This window comes from Lissotriton vulgaris, chromosome 11 (assembly GCF_964263255.1).
Source record: "Lissotriton vulgaris chromosome 11, aLisVul1.2, whole genome shotgun sequence".
NCBI lineage: Eukaryota > Metazoa > Chordata > Amphibia > Caudata > Salamandridae > Lissotriton > Lissotriton vulgaris.
The window spans coordinates 366,825,232-366,849,149 of record NC_141699.1 but is presented as its reverse complement, the minus strand read 5'-3'; the positions used below and the strand labels follow the sequence as shown (position 1 = coordinate 366,849,149).

General features: G+C 47.4%; 1 protein-coding gene across 1 annotated transcript in view; it reads right to left on the bottom strand.

Annotated features, from left to right (window-relative positions):
- LOC147679786 (myoferlin-like) overlaps positions 1 to 23,918 on the bottom strand; it is a 3,853,508-nt gene that overhangs the window by 2,397,254 nt on the left and 1,432,336 nt on the right. Inside the window, exon 12 of the mRNA XM_086943347.1 lies at positions 9,946 to 10,047. Coding sequence (XP_086799473.1) covers positions 9,946 to 10,047 — 102 coding nt within the window. The remainder of the gene's footprint in view (positions 1 to 9,945; positions 10,048 to 23,918) is intronic.

The window sequence follows — 23,918 nt, the reverse complement described above, 5'->3', positions numbered from 1 at the left end:
CGCGAGTAACAGGAAAAATAAATAAAAATGTTCACAGAAGATATAACGTAAATGACAACTCATAATAGGCAGAGAGGGAAAGGGGTCAAGAACAGGAGTAAATGAATAGGTGTGGGAGAAGGGAATCGGAGGGGGGAATGAGTAAAGGCGTATGAAAAGAGATAACGATTCAGTCACTCGAAGGCTGGAGAAAAAACAATAGAGGATCGTCAGGGGGAGAATGGAGGCAAGGGGAAAAGGACAAAGGTCGAAAACAAGATGGTGGGTCAGGGTCCTGGGAATCGATGTTGGCCAGTAACAAAATGGTGGGCAGAGCAAAATTCACAGAGTCAAACAGTCCGTGTATGCGAAGCCAGGGAGCAGGATGAAAGAGCAAAGAAAGTCAAGGTCACAAAAAGGGGGGGGGGGCGCAATTCCGAAACAGAAGCGGGTGAAAGGTATAACAGGTGTGCCGACTCGGGACCACTGGGGCATCAATAAAAGGCAGTCCGTTTGTTGTGTCACCCGTACCGACAATCAAGAAAAGGATTCACCTTTCACATAGGCTGGTTGAATGGAGACGGTGTGTGCAGGTTGGGGACCACTGGGGCATCGGTAACGGCAATCCTCCGGTCGTTTCTTAGGCACCTTCACACCTGGAGGAGGTCTTGCGGTTCCCTTGAGCACATGCTGGCGGGCCTTTGGCATGGGGAGGCAGCAGCGAGGGCTGGCTGGCTGGCAGCAGATGAACGCAAAGCTGCGCCACGACTGGCCTCAAAATCAGTGGTGACTTGATCCGAGGAAGGGAGCAGGGGGAGAGAACAGCAGTGGTGGTGGCAGGATGAGGAATGACATGCCCCGATGTACAGCTGGGGAACCCAGGCCGGTCTCCTCAAAATCCAAACTATGCGGCTCCACTGGGCATCGGCTAAATCATCTCGAAGTCCCAGAGCAATCAGAATCACGTCCTCAAGCAGTCCAACAGCATCCAGAGCCCTCCGAAGGATCCAGAACTGAGTCAGGGCTGGGCGGACATCTGGAGGACGATTAGTTCAGAGGGAGTCGGTAAAGGCAGAAGGAGAAGCAGTATCAGCAGGATGAGGTAAGCCCTGCCCGATGTCCGGCTAGGTAGGAGACAGCCATGAGAGAAACCCGGGCCAGACTCCTCTTTAGCCAAACCAAGCAGCTCCACCTGGCATTGTTTAATTAAACTTTCACTGTTCCTGATTACCAAGACTTACTATTCTGCTTTTTGTCAGAAATTGCTTTCAACACAGCAAAAGGAGCGATGGAACTGTTACTGTTGGCAAGGTGGGGCAGAAGGCCCTGAGAGCAAGCAGTAGCCCTGCTTCCCTTAAAATGCTCAACAGCGGAATCATCATTGTTTCCGAACAGGCAAGTTCCATCAAATGCAATGTCCATCAGAGAGGACTGGACATTGCTGAAGAACACAGTTGATCTCAACCGCAATTGCAGGAAATGGGAACGCTGGTACCTATGACCCTCCCAATGAAATTGGTAGTGTCAAAGCTACAACAAATTCTAAACATGGTTGAATCACCTGGGAGAGCACAGGGCAAAGGTCTTCAGGCTCATCAGGGAGGACATCTGCCACTGAATTCCAAAGAGCATGAGTGTGGTGTACCAACAAACAGCTGGCGTTAACAGAGTGGAGGGCCAATCTGGCAGCGGAAAATACATGTTTGACTAATGTTTCCACTCGCTTTGATTACCTATCGGGGAAGTAGTAGGAAATATGTTGGGATTAGATCAGCTGGTGGAAAACTACACCACTAGGTTTTCTGGTAGAGGTGCTGCAAAAGAAAAGTCAGGCTGCATGGAGTAGGGATGGTGTCTAGTAATTTGTCAACTGACCAGTGGGCCGTAGCATGGTTTGGCCCAAGCCCCGAATAAGGTATCTGTCAACACTTCATTGAAAGGAAGAAGGGGCTCAGAAAATGTCCCAGTTGAAGAAGCTCAGTCTAAACGTACGAGTTACTTACCTTCGGTAACAATGTATCTGGTAGAGGCAATTCTAGCCGCAGATTCCTTCATGTAGAATTATCCCCAGGTGTGAGACTGGATCAGGAAACTTTTTGCCACAGCATCCCTGCGCGCCGGGGGGGGCAACATCACGCGACTCCGTCCAGGCGCCGTCCGCGCACGTGACATCAGCGAGGTCACATAAGCCCCGCCCTGGCGCGCCTACATCAATTTTCTTCTGAGAACTTTTCCGCACCGCGGAACCACCAAACAAAAAACTGTGGGAGCATGAGAACAGTGTGCGAAAGAGTATACAAAAAGGGACCCAATAAGAACAGTGCAACACCACAGTGTCCAAGGGCAGAGAAAGAGAGGAAAAACAGAGAAGAGCCCTGAGTAGCCACCCCGCCAATACTTAGATAGCAACCCCCGGAGACAGGGAACCTGCGTAAAGGTATGACATATGTAGCAGGCCTACAATCACACCTTGAAACAAGGAAGGGGAGACAGTCCCTACAGGCAGGAACAACCAACCTCCAGTCACCCAAGCCTAGAGGGCATCCACCTCCCAAGAAACAAGGGTAAGGGACGACCGGAGGGCCCCAACTCATAGGAGGTAGAGGGGCCAGGCCCCTAGCAGCAAGAGGAAGGGAGGGAAGGGAGATATTCGAGGCAAACCTCCCCGACCTTGAGCAGCCAGAACAGCGGAGAATAGGAGCACCAGAACTCTACCTTCCCAGAACCAAGAGGCGGGAAGAACAGCAACCAGACGGAGCCCCCGCCAAGAACAAAAGAAGGTGCTCACAGAGAACTTGGATCCCCACAGGGAGGCGAGTACCAAGGACCAGCCCAGGGGTCCTCGCAGAACTTGGAGGAAGAGCGGGCCGTGAAGGAATCTGCAGCTAGAATCATCTCTACCAGATACATTGTTACCGAAGGGAAGTAACTCGTACATCTGATAGAGACTACTAGCCGCAGATTCTTTCCCTTAGAATAGATAGCCTAGCAATACCCACAGGGAAGGAGGGTCTGCAAAAGGACCCCACCAGACTGGACAGAACAGAAGGACCACAGAGGACCAGACCTGTGGACCAGGGAGGTAACCTCCTCCCTACCAGGCAAGAGGTCCCCCAAAAGTCAAACGTCAGCAGCCCCAGAAGGGATGTGGGGGAAGAAGGAAGAGTGGAGGCCCACACACTCACAACAGAGGGACCTAGGGCAAGGCCGGAGAGACAGAAGCACCCCACTCCCCCCCCCCCAGAGTAACAGAGCTTCCACCCAAAGCCAGGATAGGCAGAGGAACAAGAAGAAGAAGCCCATTGGGTCCAAGGAAAGCAAGGAAAGAGGCGAGCTCACCCAGAGGGAAGGTAAAAGGCCAGCAAGAACGGTAGCTATAACCATAAGCCACCAGAAGCATGAAAGACACTGAAGCTTCCCTGTTCTCAACACAAGAGCAGGAAGGAGAGGAAATGGCCGGGCCTACTACTGCAAGGGCCTCAACTTCAAGAAGCAATAGCAACATACAGAAACGCCAAGGAGATCAGGCACCTGAAGGCAACCAGCACTCCCCAGCAGAGCATAGTTATATAACAGCTACTACTAGCCCACATAGGGTAAGGTAAGTCCCAAAACACGGGAACCTTCTTTGGAAGAACTTCCGCAGCAGAGGAGAAAGCAAGCCTCATGGGAAAAAACAGCCCTGCAGAAGGTTTAACAACAGCCCAAAGAAAAACAGAAGGCCTAATCTCAGGGCCAAATCTGTGTACTATTCCAGCACAAAACACACACACACAGGCAACAAGGGCCGTCCAGCAGCCAACAATGCCAAAGTTCCAATAAGGAGGACTCAATGGCCAGCCAACACTATCTGCAGCCAGGGCATCCAAAAAGCCCAAACCTAGCTCAACTCAGTAGTCACTGAGGAGGGAAAGGAGGAGGAGGAGAATAAGGTGGAGGAGGAGGAGTAGTAGGCGGAGGAGGATGGAGCCCCGCCAGGAACTTCTGGATGGCAGAATCAGCCGGGGCATGGAACAACAAGCTGTCATCAAATAGAAGATCAATGAGCCATTCCCGAATATTCTCAGGGAACACGCCGTCCCGAAGCCAAGCATGGCGACGGAGGGCAACTGAGGAAGCCATGGCCTGGCCCAACACCAGTCCCAATGTCCAGAACGGAGCGAAGAATAAACGCCGCCAGCTTCTGGCCATCCAAAGCATGATGCTGTAAATCCACCTGAACAGTCTCCTGGGAAGCCGCGGATCCCAGAGACTCAGCTGAGTCCCACAAACAAGAGGAGGCCCTCGCCAATACACACAAGGTGTTAAGGGCCCGCAGGGCAGCACTGTTTAAGGCGAACATGTTGCGCCCCCAACAGTCCAGCCAGCAGACTTCCTGGGACGGCAGAGTCAACAGTGGCCGCAGGGAGGGAAAAACGGTCGTAAAGAGTGGACTGGCAGCAGATGGGTGGAGGGAGAGGAACGCCGGGTCACGTGGCGCCGGAAGGTGATGGTGCTGAAGGTGTTGAGGCACCGATCTCCCGAGGTTGGGCACCTCTAAGCTCCCTCCAGGGAAGAAAGGAGCAAACCCTCAAAGGGGAGTAAGATCTCCCTCCCAACAGAGCCTCGGTGGAGAACCTCCAAGAGATGGTCCGCCAGAAAATAAGCAATCGGTTCCCCCATGACCAGAATGCCCACAGCTGTGGACACCGCGTGCGCACAACGGGTACTGGAGTGGGGCCGGAGCCGAAGTGGCCAAAGAGTGGCACCGGAACGGCGCCGACTCGACCTCTGCAGACGCAGCCGCCTGCTTGGAGGGACGAGAGGGACCGGGGGAGTGACCCGAATTTCTCCGCCAGCCTCGCCCCAGAATGTTGCTGAGGCCGTCCGGCGACCCATGTGGTGGCGCCAGAGATTATTCAACCTCCCACTCGCCCTCTGACAAGGAAGTTGCCTGCGGGGAGGAACGAGAAAGGGCCAGAGGGGGACAAGGAGTCCCCACCCCACCTCGGCTCAGAGCAGGCGAGAAGAGGTAACCGACCCTTGTGGCGCTTCCCGAAGCAGATAACGGCACCTGGACGGCATCAGCTCAGCCTTGGACAAGGCCTTCGTCTGCTCAGAGGGCCGAGTGGAGCTCGGGATTTGACTCAAGCCCTGGCGACTTCCCGCAACACCACAGGGACAACCGCGGGAGTTTGCGGCGAGGCAGAGGTTCCGTGGCTCGAAGGAGGGACCCCAGAGGGGCACCCCAACAGCACCACATCCTCCAAGCCTGGATCTGAACCAGTCAGCCCGGGGCCGGACCCGCCGGCGGCACCGGGGAGAGCCCCATGGAAGGCAAGGGATCCGCCAATGCCCCAGGAAGGGAAGGAGGAGGAGACGCCAGCGAGGCCTGCAAAGCTGCCGCATTTGTCTCCGTCTGGACTCTCGACACCCCTCACCGGGAAACGGTGGATAGGAGGAGGACACGCGGTGCCGTATCACCAGCGGAGAGTCCACGCCCCCGGAAGTCCGAACACCAGCCCCCGGGGCAAACTGCGACACTTACCAACCGGGGAGCGATGCTCTCGCGACATCGGAGAAGGGCGGGGACGACGACCACGGCCGTATGTGAAGCTGTCTGCCAAGTTGATTGAGGGGAGGAGGTCGACCTGGAGAGTCACGCCGATAGAAGTTTCATGCAGCACACCCGCCGTGACTTCGGCTTCAACTGTTGACACACCTCACAATAAGTTTTGACGTGATCCTCCCCCAAACACCACATACAAATGAGATGAGGGTCCGTCGCCGACATAAGACGCCCACAGGACGTGCAAGTTTTGAAGCCCGAAGGCATTTGCACACTGTTCCATCAGAAGAAGACAATTGGGGAAGAAAAAAGGGTCCCAAACAGGCCCGCAGCAAGACCGGATCCGCGTTGCACTGGGAACAGGAAAAAACTCACGTAGGCGCGCCAGGGTGGGGCTTATGTGACCTCGCTGTCGTCACATGCGCAGACGACGCCTGGCCAGAGTTGCGTGAGGTCGCCCCGCCCCCGGCGCGCAGGTATGCTGTGGCAAAAAGTTTCCAGATCAAATCTCACGCCTGAGATAATTCTACGTGAAGGAATCTGCAGCAGCTAGTAGTCTCTATCAGATATTTGCCTTTAATCTCTAAGGTGAGGAGCAAGAGTTCAAGAACTTTGGCCTTCCTACTCATTACTATGGAGTAGGAAACTAATTTTTGTGGCAGGTTCATGGGGAGAAAAAGACCTGGAGGGAGGTATCGAGGCCACTATCCTTCAGGAAGATCTTGTACCAATTGTCATCCTGGTTAGGCTGAGCAAGCTCATCACCCAGCTCACATTCATTATCCAAACCTGTCCCAAAAAGGAATGCAGTGAGGGTTGTCGCCCCTGTGACAAATCAAGTGGTGGAAGTGGTGCCTCGGGCCAATTTGGATGTGACTTCGGTGAAGGTCAGACCGGCATAGACTCCGCTTCGGAGAGTACTAATGCTGCTGCTCCTTCTGGCATTGTGAAGTTGGCATTGGCATCAACGAGCACAGGACCCGTATGGGTCATAGCGCCAGAAGTGGGACTGGAACAAGAACTGGAGACAAGACAGGGTCGGAGGGACCAGCTGGCGCCAAGGACGAACTTGCCAGAGGGATCCCAGGTGGATGGCCTCTTGGTTTCTCTTGGTGCAACAGAGGGAGTCGGCAGGGATCCAAAGGACCAGAGCAATGCTGTGGGGAACTCTTTGATCTGATGATGTGTGGTTGAAGGCCCTGTAAAATTGTATTATATTATAGAGCTGGTCAACAACAGGATAGTATCCCATGGAACCTTTGAAATTTAAAAAAATAAAAGATTAACTTGTTGTCTTTGATCCTAAAACAACTGAAACAGAATGCTTTCATCATGCTTGCCATTATTTTTCTGCACTTTTTGTCTGACAATATGAAATTGTGGCAGCTATTGTTGCACAGAGATTCATAGATGACAAGTGGCTCTATGCCCCCTTTGACCACTAGCTCTGCAAATCGTATTGCATCACCTGTGATACATGAATAGAATCCATTGTGACAGCTGATAACAGGCAATCTTGTGTCCCTATCTCTAGGCAGGTAAAATGCTTGTTATGCTTTGTCTTCAATTGTTTGACTTTTTTGTTCTGTGAGAGTAACAGTTCATTACTTGCAGCTTTGAAGCTGGAAGCAATTTAGCATTTTGTTCTCTTTGTTTAACCCAGAGCAACTGGATACCAGCTTCATTAATATTGCTCAACCGTATACCAGCTTTATTAATATTACTAACTACCTAGATTGGCAAGGTAAATGTTCTGTGATTTATAATTCTTGCTCCCATTGTCATACCTGTTGTAGGAGAGTAGGGACTGCTTCCTATGGTCACCCCCACTTTTTGCTGTGATTCTCAGATTTTTCGACTTTAGTGTGGCTGCGGGCCGGCCAATCAGACCCACAGCCCAGCTGCTCTCTCTCTAAATTGATACCATGTACTTTAGGTACATACCAGATTGGTTACTGTGTCACCCTTGTGAGCTCCTGTATAGTTCACCATAGGTACCCAGGGCATAGGTGCACCTTAGGCCTACCAGGGGCTAGAGCATGTATTGTGCCACCTCTGGTTTGCCTTCCAAACTGACACCACAGGTCTGTTCACATAGCCTGGGTAAGGTGGTGTAATCACCCCTTACTTAGATATAGTATACCTATATCTATATATACATATAGACACATATACACCTATAAGTCACTCCTATGGCAGGCCTCGACAATCCTGGAGGCAGAGTGCTTCGTTTTGTGTGAGAGGGTGCCCTAGCATGAGCTAGGGCACCCTCTCACACAAAACAAAGCACTCTGCAGCTTTCGGAACAATCTCCTTATAACTGTTCTATGATATAGCCATACCATATACTCTATAGTGCATTATAATACTTGCGGTTAATGCTAACTTTGGTTTGGCTTTATCAAAACATGTCGTGTAAGGTGTAAGTTGGAATACTACCCCCCCTCCCGCCAGTCCTGGAGGCTGGGGGAGCATTCCACCCTTCTAGAGGGGGAAGACATATAGTTACTGCTTTACCTGGTTAAAGTTAAAGTTAAACAGAGCCTCAACAGCATTACAAAATGTATGCTGCTGCCACAGACAAGAGTCGGACCTCCTGCTGCTGGACGAAACTCCGGCAGGGGAGGCCTAGACAATCGGTTTCCTGTCCAGGGAGGTGCCAGCATCTCCCCAGACAGGGTTTTGTGTATTGGGGCAGGGAGCGCTCCTGGACATCCTGCATTTTGCAAGTTTCACCCCTTCAACGAGGTATCTCGAGGTTGTGCTTCGGGGTGCTTGACGCGCCAGCCCCGAGCACCATTTGCACAAAAGCCCAGGCCCCCACACTCCGCGAGTGTTCCGTTGGCCCCACTTTTGCATTTGAGCTCGACGAGTCTTCCCGGTTCCTAGTCCATTGGCTAGGGAGCCCCCTGAAGACTCCATTTTGAAACTAACTCGCTTTCCTGGTTGCTCTAGGCTTGCTCCTGCTTCCTTGCAAAGGAGAAGCGCCACAGACCTTGCTGGTCTGCAACAGAGCCAATCTTGACATCCTGCGTGGGTTGCGGTTGCCAAGGCTTGTTAGATCCTATCCAGATACCGACACCGCAGTCAACTAGATCCATCGTGGGACAGCTCAAATCCAGCGCCTGGTCATCGTCGATGCCTCCTGGACCTCGTGGTTGACTACTTCACCTGAAATCACCCGACAACGCCTGGTTCCTTCCTGGTCACTGGCTAGTGACCCAGATTCTGTCCCTTCTGCTTTCAGGTTCTTGAGATCTTTGATCCAACCTTGGATCCACCCAGACACTTTTCCTCTGGTCGCCTGCAGCACTTCTTTGCAGCTCTCCATAGAAAACGACGACGAAACCCGACACGAAAAGACACCTATGCACCCGGCTTCCCTGGGTGAGGTAACACGAGTACTTTGGTGCTCCCGTGGGTCTTGACTCTCGAAGTGTCCTAGTTTAAAAGTGTTCCATCCTAGTCCATCCAGAAGTGTCCTTAAATTGTATATTTGTAACTTTTACGATCTCCATAGAAAGTCAATGGTAACCCGCGCCTGTGTTTAGACACTGCACGCGTCTCCCGTGGGCCTCCTACTTCCTAACCTTTGGTCAATTAGAGTAGCCCCAGCGATTCCACAGGCCCCAGGCTTGCTTTCTAATTCTTTCGTGGTTCTTATACCACTTACTTAGTATATGGTTTGTGAGGCCCCTGTGCAACTTATCGTATATTAATTGTGTGACTTGTATTGTATTTTTACCTCTGACCTCATAAAGAGTGCAGAGGGGTTGTGTTTAGATTAAATACATATATATATTTGATATATACCTTGTGTGGTGTCCTTTCATTTGGTACTCAAGGGATTATAATTGGTAAAACAACTTGCTTAACTCGCCTACTGAAGTCTTAGCCTGATAACTGCTGGTTCATGCTACCACTAGGATAGCTTTCTATAAGGTTGACTTTACAACCACCATCAATAAGGGTCGATTAGACTGGTGCAAGGTGCCAACTAGAACTAGTGGACATTATATGCCAGGTTAACGTCTCACACCTGTGGTTCTGGGTAAAGCAGTAATAGAATACAGCCTTGTAAGGTTTGCTTGCCCGTATATATTTTGTTCTAATTAATGTCAATACTTGTGCCTGCAAATTGTCTGCTTTGTCTCTGATATAACCTATCATTCCTCGAGTGGTTTGCCTAAGAATTTGGGCAAACTTGTCCCTGGCAGCGTAAAAGAGAGATATCCATTCTTGATTTCCGGTGGCAAATAGGTGAATGCTACTCCGCACCATTCTGTGCAGTCCTGTCATTCCACAATAAATAATAGTGGGGAATAATCAGTCCTTTCCCACAAGTATGTGGAAAATAAAAACACACTTAGCACTACTTTACAATACAAGCCACCTTATCTTCAACAAAGTTCTCTCACCTCAACAACCATGAGCCGAAGTGTAGGACGGATCCCTTCTGGCACAGTGTATGTTCTCTTTTCAGTTATTGGAAGCACGGGAATACTGTCAAAACTATTCTTCTGCACACAGAGAATGACAAAAATGGTTAGAATACATTATCAACCTCGGATTCTATGACCACATAGGCAAACATTGCAGTTTTAAACATAGAAAGCTATGGGTCAATGAAGCCTAGGCTGCTGGTGTACATAAAAAAGAACAATATTATAAAACTGGTAAATCAGTGGCTTCTTGGGATTGATAGTAGCTAGGAAACGTATATTATCATTCTTGTCAAGATGAGACTGGGTCAATAAACAGTAATAAGATTAGGCAAGTCTATATTTCCTGTAACTGTGGTTATTCAGGTATGATATTTTCTATACATTGACCTGCGTTGCTGAAAGCGCATGAGAATATATAGAATTTACACCATGTATTTTGTCCATGATTTGTAAATACTATAGCCACCGTTGTGGTTGTCGCATATATATGCTAAATAGTTTGTGCTCTTTTTGCTGACAATATCACACAATGGGCAGTTCGATGGCGCCTGGGTAAAATGCCGGTGATATGCCGATACTCGGCTATATAAACAAAACATGCACCGGCAATAGCGGGTTTTATGTTAAAAATGATATAACATCAGAGGTATTGTGAATTAGGTGTTACTTAACCTCTTCAAAATGGCCGCTATATTCTCATGCGCTTTCGTAATTGTCCTTTGTCAGTTACATGTGAATGACGTATATATTATGCTGTCAGACGGTCAAGAATGTAAACATTGACGAAGGACTCTGTGTCTGAAACGCGTCTGTTACACTTGTTTGTGGGCTGAAATAAACCTTGCCGCTTACCCCTGGAGTGCGTTAACGATTTTTTACGGAAGCAATTGGAGCTTGTGAGACAGTCGTCTTGGGTAGAATGCCGAATGAGATTAGAATTCGTGAGATTCAGCAATTTGTTGTAAATCAGCCGGAGACGGGTAAAGTTTGTCAAGCTAAGATCCACTTTCCGCTTCCAGCGGTCATTACCTCTCATTTCCGAGAGAAGGGTTCAAGTGTGAATTTCCAGTTTTTTTTTTACCAGCAATGAATTGTTTGGTCCTGATGATGGTATTCATGACGACAGCATTATAGACCGAAACGTCGAAACTCCCATCATCTCCATCAATGTTTCGTTGGAACAAGCCTACAACCATTGTTAATTAATTATTTTGGTTGTTTGTCGTAAATATCAGGAGTTGATGTTAAGTTTTGAACTGATGTGTTTAAGTTGCTCATACCTCTGTTCATAACTTTTTTGCTCGAATTCAGTTTCTCAAATGTCTCCCCATACATTTATGTGTGAATTACATTTCTAAAACGTATAAAATTTCCAATGAATACATTTTTATTCTTTCCGTGTATCTTTCATTCTCCTCCTTCCAGTGATTTATTCCAGTTGTCTGATTTTTCTTTCCTCGTGATATCTTGTTGGTACACTGTAGTGCGATATTCTGAATACGACTCCCAACTAAGTATATTTTGTTTTTAGAATCAAGTCGCTTGTAGCACCTTCCTGACCTTATTGATTAAGTTCCCAAGCCCACAAGGGTAAATTGGGTTTCCCCTGCCTGTGATACATCAGATAAGCCAGCTCGGTAGCTATGATCATAGATTGGTTCTGTCAATAAGTAATTGGTGCAGATTAGGCAAAGAGCATGTTGTTCCCGGGGGTCATCATTTGGGCCTAAACTTTAACACAAGAAAGAGCAGAGTTCACTTCTGTGTATAAAAGTAAAGCAAGCTGACTTTTACGAAGTCTATTAACAAGTCGATATGTTTCAACCCCGCTAAATAACAAGCTGCCCTTCGTCAGGGTGCGAAGCCGATGTCTGTTAACCATGTCATTGGCTGTAGTTCTAAAGCTGGCAATTGCCCCTGAGAGATTCAAGAGTAATTTCACTGTTTGTCATCGCATGATAACCAGCATTGTTTGTCACCTCCCTTAAACTGACCCACACATTGTTGTTGTCCTTGTGTGTTAAACTGTACTTCTTTGTGCTACATTATGGCATTTCAGGTAGACCTATTGTGGCATTTTCAATAAATACAAATTCATTATAAAAACTTCAATATGGAGGGTGAAATAATCAGTAAAATGTATCTTTTGTTAGTGGAACATAACATTGCATAACACATGTATTTGTAAAGCGCAAGTTAATCCAGAGGTCTCTTGGCGCTGAATAATGGATGAAAGGCTGAGTGGACCCACCAGGATTTGAACCTGTGACCATGAGGTCAAACACAGGACCCTACAATGGACACATTGGTCCACTGAGCCACCAGACCCGGATGTGGAACAATAATAATGTCTATTTATATCACAGAACCCAAACTAAGTTACAAATTGGCACTTTAAAAAGTTCATTTTTATTCATCTCATTGTACCTCACCTCATGCATCTCATATTTATTCACATGATATTTTTATTCATCTCATGATAAGTTTATTCACCTCGTGATATTTTTATTCATCTCGTGATATGGCCCTCATGATATCGACACCAAAAGGATTAACAGCTTAGTCTGCCCTGGCAGGATTTGGAGGTGCAAAAATTTGCTGGGATGAGGGGAGGAAGGGAGCTCTGCATGTGGACTGCATCCTTGAAGCTTAGAAACGCTGGTGTGCACTTGCTGTGTGAGCCGAATGAAAGTCAGTGATGAATCATTGTGAGCAGCTTTATTCCTGCCTGGCAGCGAACCCGCCGCTTTTAATATTGTTACTCTGCCTCGGTTAGCTAGCAAAAAAGCATTGGCAAAGCCAATATGTTTTACTGTCAAGACTTATTGACTTTGCCAGTGCTTTTTTTTAATTGGCTTGGTACTTTTACATACTCAAACACCTGTGGCAAATGTTCTCACAGTTCCTAGAATTAATGTAAACAAAACCGCACAAAGGGAAGGTTTCCTCTAAATGAACACTGGTCAAAAAAACTAAAAAGTAAATATTTCACTCACAGTGAACACCTTATTTACTGTTTGACTTCAGCATGACATGGCCACGTTTTCTATCATGTTCACCGGTCCACCGTGTAGTGTACCTTGTCATTGGCGTCACTGCTTTCAATAAAGATTATCTGATTCAAATAGGAATACCAAACTGAAAGCAGCAGATGCAAAGCAAAAAAACAGGTTCTCTCAAACTAGGAGTCGCTAATGTAGACCGATGGAGGGCCAGCTACTGTTCCTTACTCTTTGTCGCGTTGGTCATTTATTTGTAGTTTCAGTTAGTGCCTACTAGACCCAGTTGTGACCAGGCGCTTTATATAAAGGACAAATATGTGCAAATCTATGTGATGGAATAGGACAAAAGGGTTTTAGACTTGAAATCCTAGGTTTTCAATAGCACAATCCGTCCTAGGAGATATTGCTGACCCCCTACAGGACCCACATGATCCAGGATGGGGGATCTAGGGCTGCTTTCCTGCGTTACAAGGTGGAATATGGGAGGTAGACGAGGAGGAGGAGAGATTGCAGGCAGAACCACGTTGGCGGCCTCTGACTTTCCCTTTATATGACTTATAGAGCGGATTTTGCTGCTCCTGCTGCTGAGGTTGTCGCAAGCCACGAAAGGAAGACCTTCCAAATCCACAATATTTTTTATATCCAAACCCCCTTAACTGGGTTTGCAATCCCAAGGATTTCACTGTGGCTCTGCTATCCTCAAACCTTTGAAGTGCAGAATCAGCCTTCTCCCCGAAAAGCTTTGAACCATCAAAGGGCAAATCAATAAGGGTAGCCTGAACATCTGGGGAAAACCCAGAGGACCTAAGCCAAGCTTGTCTCCTGGTGGCTATGGAGGAACCCATAACTCTAGCCACCGAATCAGCAGTATCCAGGCCAGATTGAATAACCTGTGCAGCTGCAGCTTGAGCATCTGACAGAACCTCCATAAAATGCCCCCGCTCCTCACGAGGCAACTTGGGTGCCAATTGCTTAGCCAAATCCATCAAAACATGTATATAACGGCCCAACAAACAGGTAGTATTGGTAGATTTTAGAGCCATGCAAGATGATGAAAATACCTTTTTAGCCGACAGCTCCATTTTTTTTAGAGTCCCTTTCAGCCAGACCATGAGGGAACGCACCTGTAGATTGTTTAGAACAGGACTCCTGTACCACAAAACTTTCCGGAGACGGTTTAGAAGAAAGAAAAAGTGGATGTCCAGGAACAGTCTATATCTTCGAGCCACAGATTTAGACAGCAGGAGAAGAGAGTTGTTTATGCCACACTTCGAGGATAGGCTCCATTAAGGCTTCATTAAATGACAACAAGGGCTCAACTATTGAAGAAGGCGAATGTAAGACTTCTGTGTGCAAATTCGGCCCATACTCAGCAGTAGGTAATTGTAAGTCCAAAACCTCTGCAGCCTTTCTTATGACAGCATGATAAGGAGTTTTGGAAGAAAGATCCGAAGTCACTTGAGGAGAAGACGAAGGGAACACAAGTTCTTTCTGACAACATTGAGGAGCCGGTGACGGCGACCTCGAAGCCTTACCCTTCGACGAAAGGCGCCGAGACCCATGTCTCCTCTTCTTCTTGTGTTTCCTCGACTTCGAAAAATGCAAAGCAGACAAATTCGACTTGGCTCTTTTACGCCCTCTTCCTTCCTTCTTCGCCTTAGCCATAAACAATTTGGCCTTCCACTCTTTTAGAGCCTTTGGGTTCATTTTCCTACAACTGGAACAGTCCTCCACGTTGTGATACGACAACAATCAACATAATAAGCTAGCTTCATGGGGGTCAGTGATGGACATGTGACCCCCACACTCCCTACAGGGCTTGAACCCGGGCTTCCTTGAAAACGACATCCTAACAGCAACAGTTAAAGATGAAGGTAATTACAAAGTAACTCAACAAATATGTAAAGAGCTTGAAAACCGATATGCGTCAACGGCGCGGAAAAAAGGGAACTAACGTCATTACGCTGATGAGGCTCTCTTATGGCTTCGGGACGTCATGCGGAGTCACAAGCAGAGCTGTGGCATTGTGATGTCCTCATCGGCGTGGACAGCTGGGGAAAAAAATCGGAGAAATGCTGGTGCAGGGGATATTCATAAGGTGAGGAATCCACAGGCAGAAGTATCCATCAGAAACTACTGTCAGTCAGCTGATCGCGTGGCGCGCGCTGCAGCTTACACTAATAAGCAAATTATTGTTAACAAGCGGTGCAGCCTCTGACTCACCTTTCCAGGCCGTGAACTGCAGCGGTGGGTAATTCCCCCGGAGGCGGGCTGAGGTGGCTGGTGGCCCGCCTCCTCAGATTCCTGTCCTGGCATATGTTACTCCGTCCAACACTCCCTGTGCAATTCAGCGCTGGGGGTTGACTTATCATGATTAACAGCCTTGCTGCTACCTGTTTGCCACACGCTGGGTCTCTGCGCATCAGGATTTTCCTTTGTTCACTGAGTTACTTCTCGCGGAACCTGCTTCGCGGGTCCCGCTTCGAGTGGGAATATTAACTTTTGTTAAGGACCTTTGTGGAGGAGACTTGTGGGAGCCAGTGCAGCGAGCAGGGCTGCGAGCAAGCGCCGGGGCCGGGACTACAATTCCCAGGAGCCCCCGCCAGCCCAGATTGCCAGCACCTGGGCGGCCCTCCCTGCCTGCTCCTCCCCACCAGCACGCTCTTAAGCACCAGCACTCAGATCATTCCTTGGGACGCCTTGCTGCTACCTGTTTGCCACACGCTGGGTCTCTGCGCATCAGGATTTTCCTTTGTTCACCGAGTTACTTCTCGCGGAACCCGCTTGCGGGTCCCGCTTCGAGTGGGAATATTAACTTTTGTCAAGGACCTTTGTGGAGGAGACTTGTGGGAGCCAGTGCAGCGAGCAGGGCTGCGAGCGAGCGCCGGGGCCGGGACTACAATTCCGAGGAGCCCCCGCCAGCCCAGATTGCCAGCACCTGGGCCGCTCTCCCCGCCTGCTCCTCCCCACCAGCACGCTCTTAAGCCCCAGCACTCAGATCATTCCTTGGGACGCCTTGCTGCTACCTGTTTGCCACACGCTGGGTCTCTGCGCATCAGGATTTTCCTTTGTTCACCGAGTTACTTCTCGCGGAACCCGCTTCGCGGGTCCCGCTTCGAGTGGGAATATTAACTTTTGTTAAGGACCTTTGTGGAGGAGACTTGTGGGAGCCAGTGCAGCGAGCAGGGCTGCGAGCGAGCGCCGGGGCCGGGACTACAATTCCCAGGAGCCCCCGCCAGCCCAGATTGCCAGCACCTGGGCCGCTCTCCCTGCCTGCTCCTCCCCACCAGCACGCTCTTAAGCACCAGCACTCAGATCATTCCTTGGGACGCCTTGCTGCTACCTGTTTGCCACACGCTGGGTCTCTGCGCATCAGGATTTTCCTTTGTTCACCGAGTTACTTCTCGCGGAACCCGCTTCGCGGGTCCCGCTTCGAGTGGGAATATTAACTTTTGTCAAGGACCTTTGTGGAGGGGACTTGTGGGAGCCAGTGCAGCGAGCAGGGCTGCGAGCGAGCGCCGGGGCCGGGACTACAATTCCCAGGAGCCCCCGCCAGCCCAGATTGCCAGCACCTGGGCCGCTCTCCCTGCCTGCTCCTCCCCATCAACGTAGTCCCTATACTAGTATCCCAGAAGTCCCGCTACGCGGGAGCGACCGGGAGAAGCCCGGGACAAGGACGGGGCCGTCTGAGGCCGTCCGAGGGCGGGTCGGGCCACCCCCCCCTTCATTCTCCCCACAGTGTCATCTGGTATCGTACGACTCTTTGATTTATAGTGTCAGTTGTATCGCATATTGTATTTTCTGGCAGCGCGGTTAACGATATACACACAAAATGCCCCTACGCTCTGGTAAAGAAAGACAGGTCCAAGTATCCACTACAAATGAAGTTTTTACTGGTACTATTGACCAATTTTTTAAACGTACAACATGCATCCTAGAAAAAGAAATTGCACTTGCAGAAAAACGCTCATCTCTTGACTTAGTCACGGGTAAGCGTTCATCTTTAGGAAAAATTTGTGAAGCTGTTTCCCCTGTTCCACTAACACAATTGGATTCTGTGGCTGGTAATGTTATAGCTATAGAATCTGCGCCTACTGACCTTGAGTCAGAGCTAGAGGGGGGTGCTGATAAAATCGCTCAGGTTTCCTTATTAGAAGGTAGTTTTTCACAACACAACACAATTAACTCTGAGACTGATACCTCGACTTCCTCTAGTTTTATTATAAGCCCAGAGTCCGAAGCACATCTATCACCTCTGGGGAATAGGAATATGCACAAATCTAACAAAAGGAAACGAGAAGATTCGACTCAGAAGGGGGGCAATAAAAAGGTTCAGAAAACCATTAGTGAAAATCCGTCCCAAAGAAACATAATAGTGATACCTCCAAATCCTGTGGGGAGTAATAATAATAACACAGATAATAATGTAGAAGGCACACTATTAGATAAAATTGAGGTGTTGATTAAATCTCTCCTCTTGCCCTTATTTGAACGAACTAGACTGCTTAATGTTAAAATGGACTCTATGAAACATTAGTGAGGGAAAATTCCGATATTTTGAAAAATCTCCAACAATCTAGTAGCTCCAAGGGCCCTGTGCAAATGAACGCACAGAAAAAGGTGCTGAGTAATGGAGACAAGGGGAAAACAGTAAAACATGTATCATCCTCGTAGAAGGTTCCCCAGCAGAAACCTGCCGTTGATACAAATAAGCAGATTGCTGTAGTGACTATCCCCCATAAAATTAGTTCTGGTAACAAAACACAGTCCACCACAAAAGATTCATCCAAACCATCACGCCCAGCAGTCCAAAACACACTGATTAGGAAAAATATTCCATCCAGGAAACAATGTGTGAATCTTCCTCCTGAATCACTGCCATACACCGTAATCTTGACAGGAGTTGCCCAACTGGGAGAGGGTAAGGTGGAAACCCACAGTGACTTACACAACAAAGTGAAATTTTGGCTAAATAAGAATCGTCCACTCCCACCGATGTCAAAGACTGAAATCCTTACCGTTAGGAGAGTAGACTGGGTGGGTTTTAGCAAAAAAGACCTCAAGGGGGATTGTGACGTCATCAACTTTAGGGAGCCGTGGGTAGCTGAGTTTATTAGCAGAGAACCTAGATTTGGAAGAGTGGGTGATGTTCAAACTTTGTCCCTGCATTATTTCTACCCTAAACTCAGCATGGGGAGAGAGCTTCCTCGACGAAATCATTTCAACCAAAACGTTAGTTTTAGAGGAAGATATCCCCCAGAAGTGGCTACTTACCCTATGTTCATGCCCCATCTCTCGAATCGCTTTGCACCGTTGTGCGGGTTGGATGGCGTTGATTGACATAACGGGGGGACAATGGAACAGGACAATAGGGTGCCCAGGCTCTCTATTGGGAAAATATCCCCTCATCCCCCAAGCACCCAGGTGATGGACACCAGCACTGAAAATTTACATAATTATGCAGAAAATCCTTTGGGTGAAGTATCAAAAAATAGCTCCAATGCCACTAATTTGGTAGAGGATGGCATTGGTAACCCCTTATTAAATGAGGAAAGTGGGGGGAATGTAGTAATACCTGATGAGCCATTAGTAGCTTTTGTAAATACACTCAGGATATTGTCTTGGAACATTGCGGGGCTGAAGGGGAAAATGGACATGGTAGAATGGGGGGAATTTATTGAGCAATTTGATGTTGTTGTTTTTCAAGAAAGTTGGTCAACTGAAGCTATTTATCGCCTTGGTTATTTGAATTTTTATAAACCAGCTCATAAAGGGCAAAAGGGTCGCCCGTCTGGGGGTCTTGTTATTTGGATAAAACAATCTCTATGCTACAGGACCCATGAGCTATCTGCTCCTAGTGCTGATCTACAGGGCCTTAAACTCAGCAGAGTAAATCAACGGGACTTGTTTTTAATCAATATATATGCTAGGGGACGAGTGGGAGGTATGAGTCCTGAAGTTATTGAGGAAATTGAACTCCTTCTAAATAGCATTGGCCGAGATAAGTGTATAACAGTGGCAGGGGATTTAAACTGTACGTTTGAACCCCTACCAGTTATGGAAGATAATTGTTATGGTGAGACAGACCAATTATGGAACATTCCTAGCCTCGCCTTATCGCCTATCAAAAAAGTCACTGATGCTGCTCTGCAATGGCTTGGGTTATGTCTGGAGTGGGATTTTAGGGCAGCAAATGGGAGGTCCATCTCGGACAAAGCAGGAAAAGCCACATTTGATAATGGCTATAGTACCAGCCGCATAGACTATTTCCTTATTAAAATAGAGTTTTGGTGCCTATTAGAGGATATGGAAATAGTAGACAGGCCAGAAAGTGATCACAATCCCTTATTAGTAAACTTGAAAGTGGATGGTGGTTTGTCGATAAAGAACGTTTCAAAGTACACTACGGCTGAGACATTTCTTACAAATGATCGCCGTAGGGTACGCTGGGATCAGATTTTGGAAGTCCCTGACACTATTGAAAAAATTGCAATGGAAGTTGTAGCTCCCACTAATCAAGTAAAATCAGTGCTGGATACAATGGGGCCATTGGAACAAATCACTGCAATCCATGAGTCCCTTTTTGTTAAACTTAAATCTTTCTTTACAAAGCAAGGTGGCTCGTCGAAAATTGATAGTAAACCCTTGGGCGCTAAGTGGTACAACAAATCCTGTCGCACAGCACTTAGGGCCCGATGTAGGTCACCAAATACCGGTCGGTAACGGCCGAATTCGGCCGTTACCGACCGGTATTTGGTGATTGAGATGTAGGGGCCATTATTTTACAGAATCTGTAAATTTACCGAATCGGTAAATTTACAGATTCTGTAAAATACCGAATCAGTAATTTTACCGATTCGGTAAATCCCAGATGTAGGTAGCACTGTTTACAGTGCTACAGGCCTTCAGAATTCGGTATTTTATCACCCAATCCAATTGGGTGGTAAAATACCGAATTCAGGTGTACATGCACATCTGTGCATGTACACGTGTGCCATGTGACACACAGACATGCCCTTAGGGCATGTATGTGTGCCACATGGCACACAAGCCTGGAATTGGGGTGCTACAGGGTGTCAAAGTGACACCCCGTTCACCCTTGCAGGATTCGGTATTTACCGATTCAGTAAATACCGAATCGGTATTTCCCATTGATTCTTATGGGCTTCAAGGCCCATAGGAATCAATAGGAAATACCGATTCGGTATTTACCGAATCGGTAAATACCGAATCTTACAGATTCGGTAATTCTAAAATAAGAAGTACCTACATCTGCCCCCTTCCTATTTACCTACTCTTAAATACCGAATCGGTATGATTCGGTATTTAAGAGTAGGTAAATAGGTATTACCTACATCGGGCCCTTAGTTCTTTGATTGCTGTTATTAAGTCCAGGGTAACAACGGATATTAAAATAGAGAGGGCCAAATATAAGAAAGTGCTAAACCAAGCAAGGACTGCATGGGATGACCAACGCTGGCTGGAACTATATGAGGCCAGTCTGTCCACTAACCAACTTAAATTTTGGCAGGTAGTGAAGTGGGGAGGGTCATGGGACTCGCAAACCCCAGTTAACTACGTTTCAGCCGAGGATTGGGTTGGATTTTTTCCGGCCCAATTCTGCGGCAATGTAACAGGTATTCTTGATATTGGGGAGAGTAATCTGCCTCCCATTCCCATAGTTACTAGTGAGATCATAACTTTTTCAGAATGTGAAACAGAGATTGCATTAAAACAGATTCAAAATGGCAAAGCACCAGGTATGGACTGCGTCCCGGCTGATCTTTTTAAACTTGATACAATAAACTGGGTCCCTTATATAACCTTCTTAGCTAATGCTATTGCTAGAGGAGCCTGTATACCAGACTCATGGAAAGGGGCTGAAATTCTCCCTATATTCAAAAAAGGTGATAAGACCCTTGCGGGGAATTATCGTCCTATAAGTCTTATCGATGCCCTGCGGAAGGTAATTGCCAGGATGCTGTTGGGTAGAATCCAGTCTTGGATGAGTGAGGAAAATATCCTATCCCCGCTACAAGCTGGTTTTAGGGCTAGTATTAGCACTGTCGACCAAGTGCTTAGGTTTATCATGATCTATTGGAAGACAGTGCATCTAGGTGATGGCACCATATACGCAGCGTTCGTGGACCTTAAATCTGCGTTCGATTTGGTCCCTAGAGGAAAATTATGGGATGCCCTAAAGAGAATGGGTATGCCACCCGAACTACTTGAGCTTACCATCAGGCTACATGACTCTAACTTTGCTAGAGTTAGATGGGGACGTCAGGGCCAGGTGACTGACCCCTTCCCAGTGACCCGTGGAGTAAGACAGGGCTGTGTCTTGGCACCAGCCCTGTTCTTACTCTTTATTAATCAAGTAGTACAGTTTCTTTCTTCTACCCCGACAGATGCGCCAGTTTTGGGTGGGACAAGATTCCCCCTCTTAATTTTTGCTGACGATACTCTGATCCTGGCAAAAACACAGGTGGGTCTCCAGACCGCAATTAATAAGTTTGTGGAGTTTTGTACGGATAACGATCTTGAAATTAATGTTTCGACAACCAAATTCATGGTTCTGACCAAGAATAGATCACATAGGGGTCATGTTACTATAAATGGTACCAACTTGGAACAAGTAGGGGTGATGACCTACCTAGGGGTGGTTATAGACTATAGACTGCGTTGGAAGGAGCAGATCGAGGCACTTTGCCTAAAATTTGCCCGTTTATCGGGTTGCCTTGTCAAAGAACAACGTTGCTCCCAAACCAAAAGAGTCTTGCCAGCCCTAAAAATATTTCATGCCAAAATTAGCTCTGCCATCCTTTACGGTTCCGACTTGTGGGGTTATGTAGATCTTGCCTCACTAGACAAAATTAAGAATAAATTTCTCCATAGTTTGGTAGGACTCCCGTTATCTACTCCAACACTCCCCCTTATGTTAGATATGGGCTGCCAATCAATTAAAAATCAAGCTCAATATAGGATGGTAGCCCTTTGGAGACGCATCTGGACCACTCCAGAACTTTGTATGTTCGCTAATGAAGTTCTGGATTTGAGATCAATACCTGCGTCAGGGAATTTACCTTGGTTTAAAAACGTAAAGGAAATTCTTTATAGGATGGGTCTTCATATGCTGTGGTCAGATCCGGGAAACCAGGTATTTCCGCCAAAAAAAGAATTTAAACTAATGTTTTGGTCCACAGTCAAAAAAAAATTGGTTTTGCTTTCACAGAAACAAAACTTGACTGGCTTCTTTTTGCTCTATAAAGTGGTTTCCCACACTGAGATATACTGGGACAAGATCACCAAAAGTGCAGATAGGAAGTTATATCATCAATTTCGTGTTGGCACGTTGCCAATAAGGGAATTTATCAATAAATGGCACAATCAACTATCTTTGCACTGCCCCTGGTGTAGTGAGCAAAAGGAAACAATGGGTCACTTTCTTTTTGTTTGTCCAGCATACTGTGCGCCGCATCAGAAATGGATAAAACCCATCTGTAGAAGGATTAATACACGGGTGTGGGAAGAAGCGCTGCTAACCTTGAGATATAATACAGTTGAGTGGATCTCCATAGGTGTGGCGAAATACATTGGATGGGCATGGACCATTAGAGCCAGATACCTCTCAGGAAGATAACTAAGACTACTATGACAACTGTATAAGAGGGAATATACTCAGTTTAATTTCGAATGTATGAATTGTGATTTGTAAATCCTTTTTAACGATCTATGTAAAACGTCTTGTGATACTGTTTAATTGATTTTTATAAAATGTCTCGATGGCCACTTATAACCGTTTTTTAAACTTGTACTATTCATGATGTATGATGTATGTAAATTTGTATGTATGTTTATATGTGTCTTTTATGAAGAAAGCTTCGAAATAAAGACGTTAAAACCTGAACCTGATTAACATTTTTTTGACTGCACGTTGCAGCCATGCAACGGTGCACAACCATCCACCCTCTCATTCTCACAAACTGGAGCAGAGCAATCTTCTCCTGCAGAACCAGGCCTATAATAAATGTTTTTACTTTTACTATTGGCCAGCAGGGCCCCATGATGCCCGGATTCCATTGATCTCATCCCACCACCCACCTCTCTGAGACTCCACTCCGACCTCGGCTTGCCTCGGATCACTCCTGCCTCGGACAGAGTCACCTGAGGCCTGGCCTTCAGCTTCAGAGGCAGGTGCGAGCGGGCAGCAGAAGACAAGGCAAAGCTAGCCAGGCAAGGGCTAGTACTAGTATTAATACAATTTTGTCCGGTGGCCACACAGTGACGGTCCTTCTTAGTACAGTAGTCTCTGGCTAGGTTCTGGGATGCCTCACCTCACAAGTCAGGTGCACTTTTAATTGCGCTGCGCATGACAATGGCATTGGTCACCAGACCCACCCTATGCCCCACCCTGAAGACCACACAGACGCGGAGACAACTGGCACCGCTGCGCACCATTTAATTATGAAGAGCCTCAAGAGGCTCAGCCAGGGCCCGGGAGTGCGCACCAACCATTTAAATAATTAAGAGGCCAGCACGTGCGCACAGCACCATTTAATTAATGAAGAGGCTGCGGCGTGTGCGCACCATTTACCTTATGGGGAGGCCATGCGCACCATTTAATTCAAGAAGACTTGAAGAGGCTTGCATACCTGATCCGCTGAGTGAGGGGGGGCCCTGCAGGCGCCTGTGACATAACCAGAGTGCAAGGATTGTAGGGCCCAGCTTAATGACATAATAGAATGTAACTATGATTGCCCGTGTTGTAGAATGGACAGATCTTGTTCCATTATATCAATAGCAGAAGATACAATGTTTCCCAGTGAATAAATCCTAGATGTTAGAGTGGTCATGCCATTATCAACCACTGCCAAGGCCTTTTCTAGGTTAATTCTGTCACATTCACAAAGTCTCTTGGCAGCATCCTATTGAGAGACTTCCCAA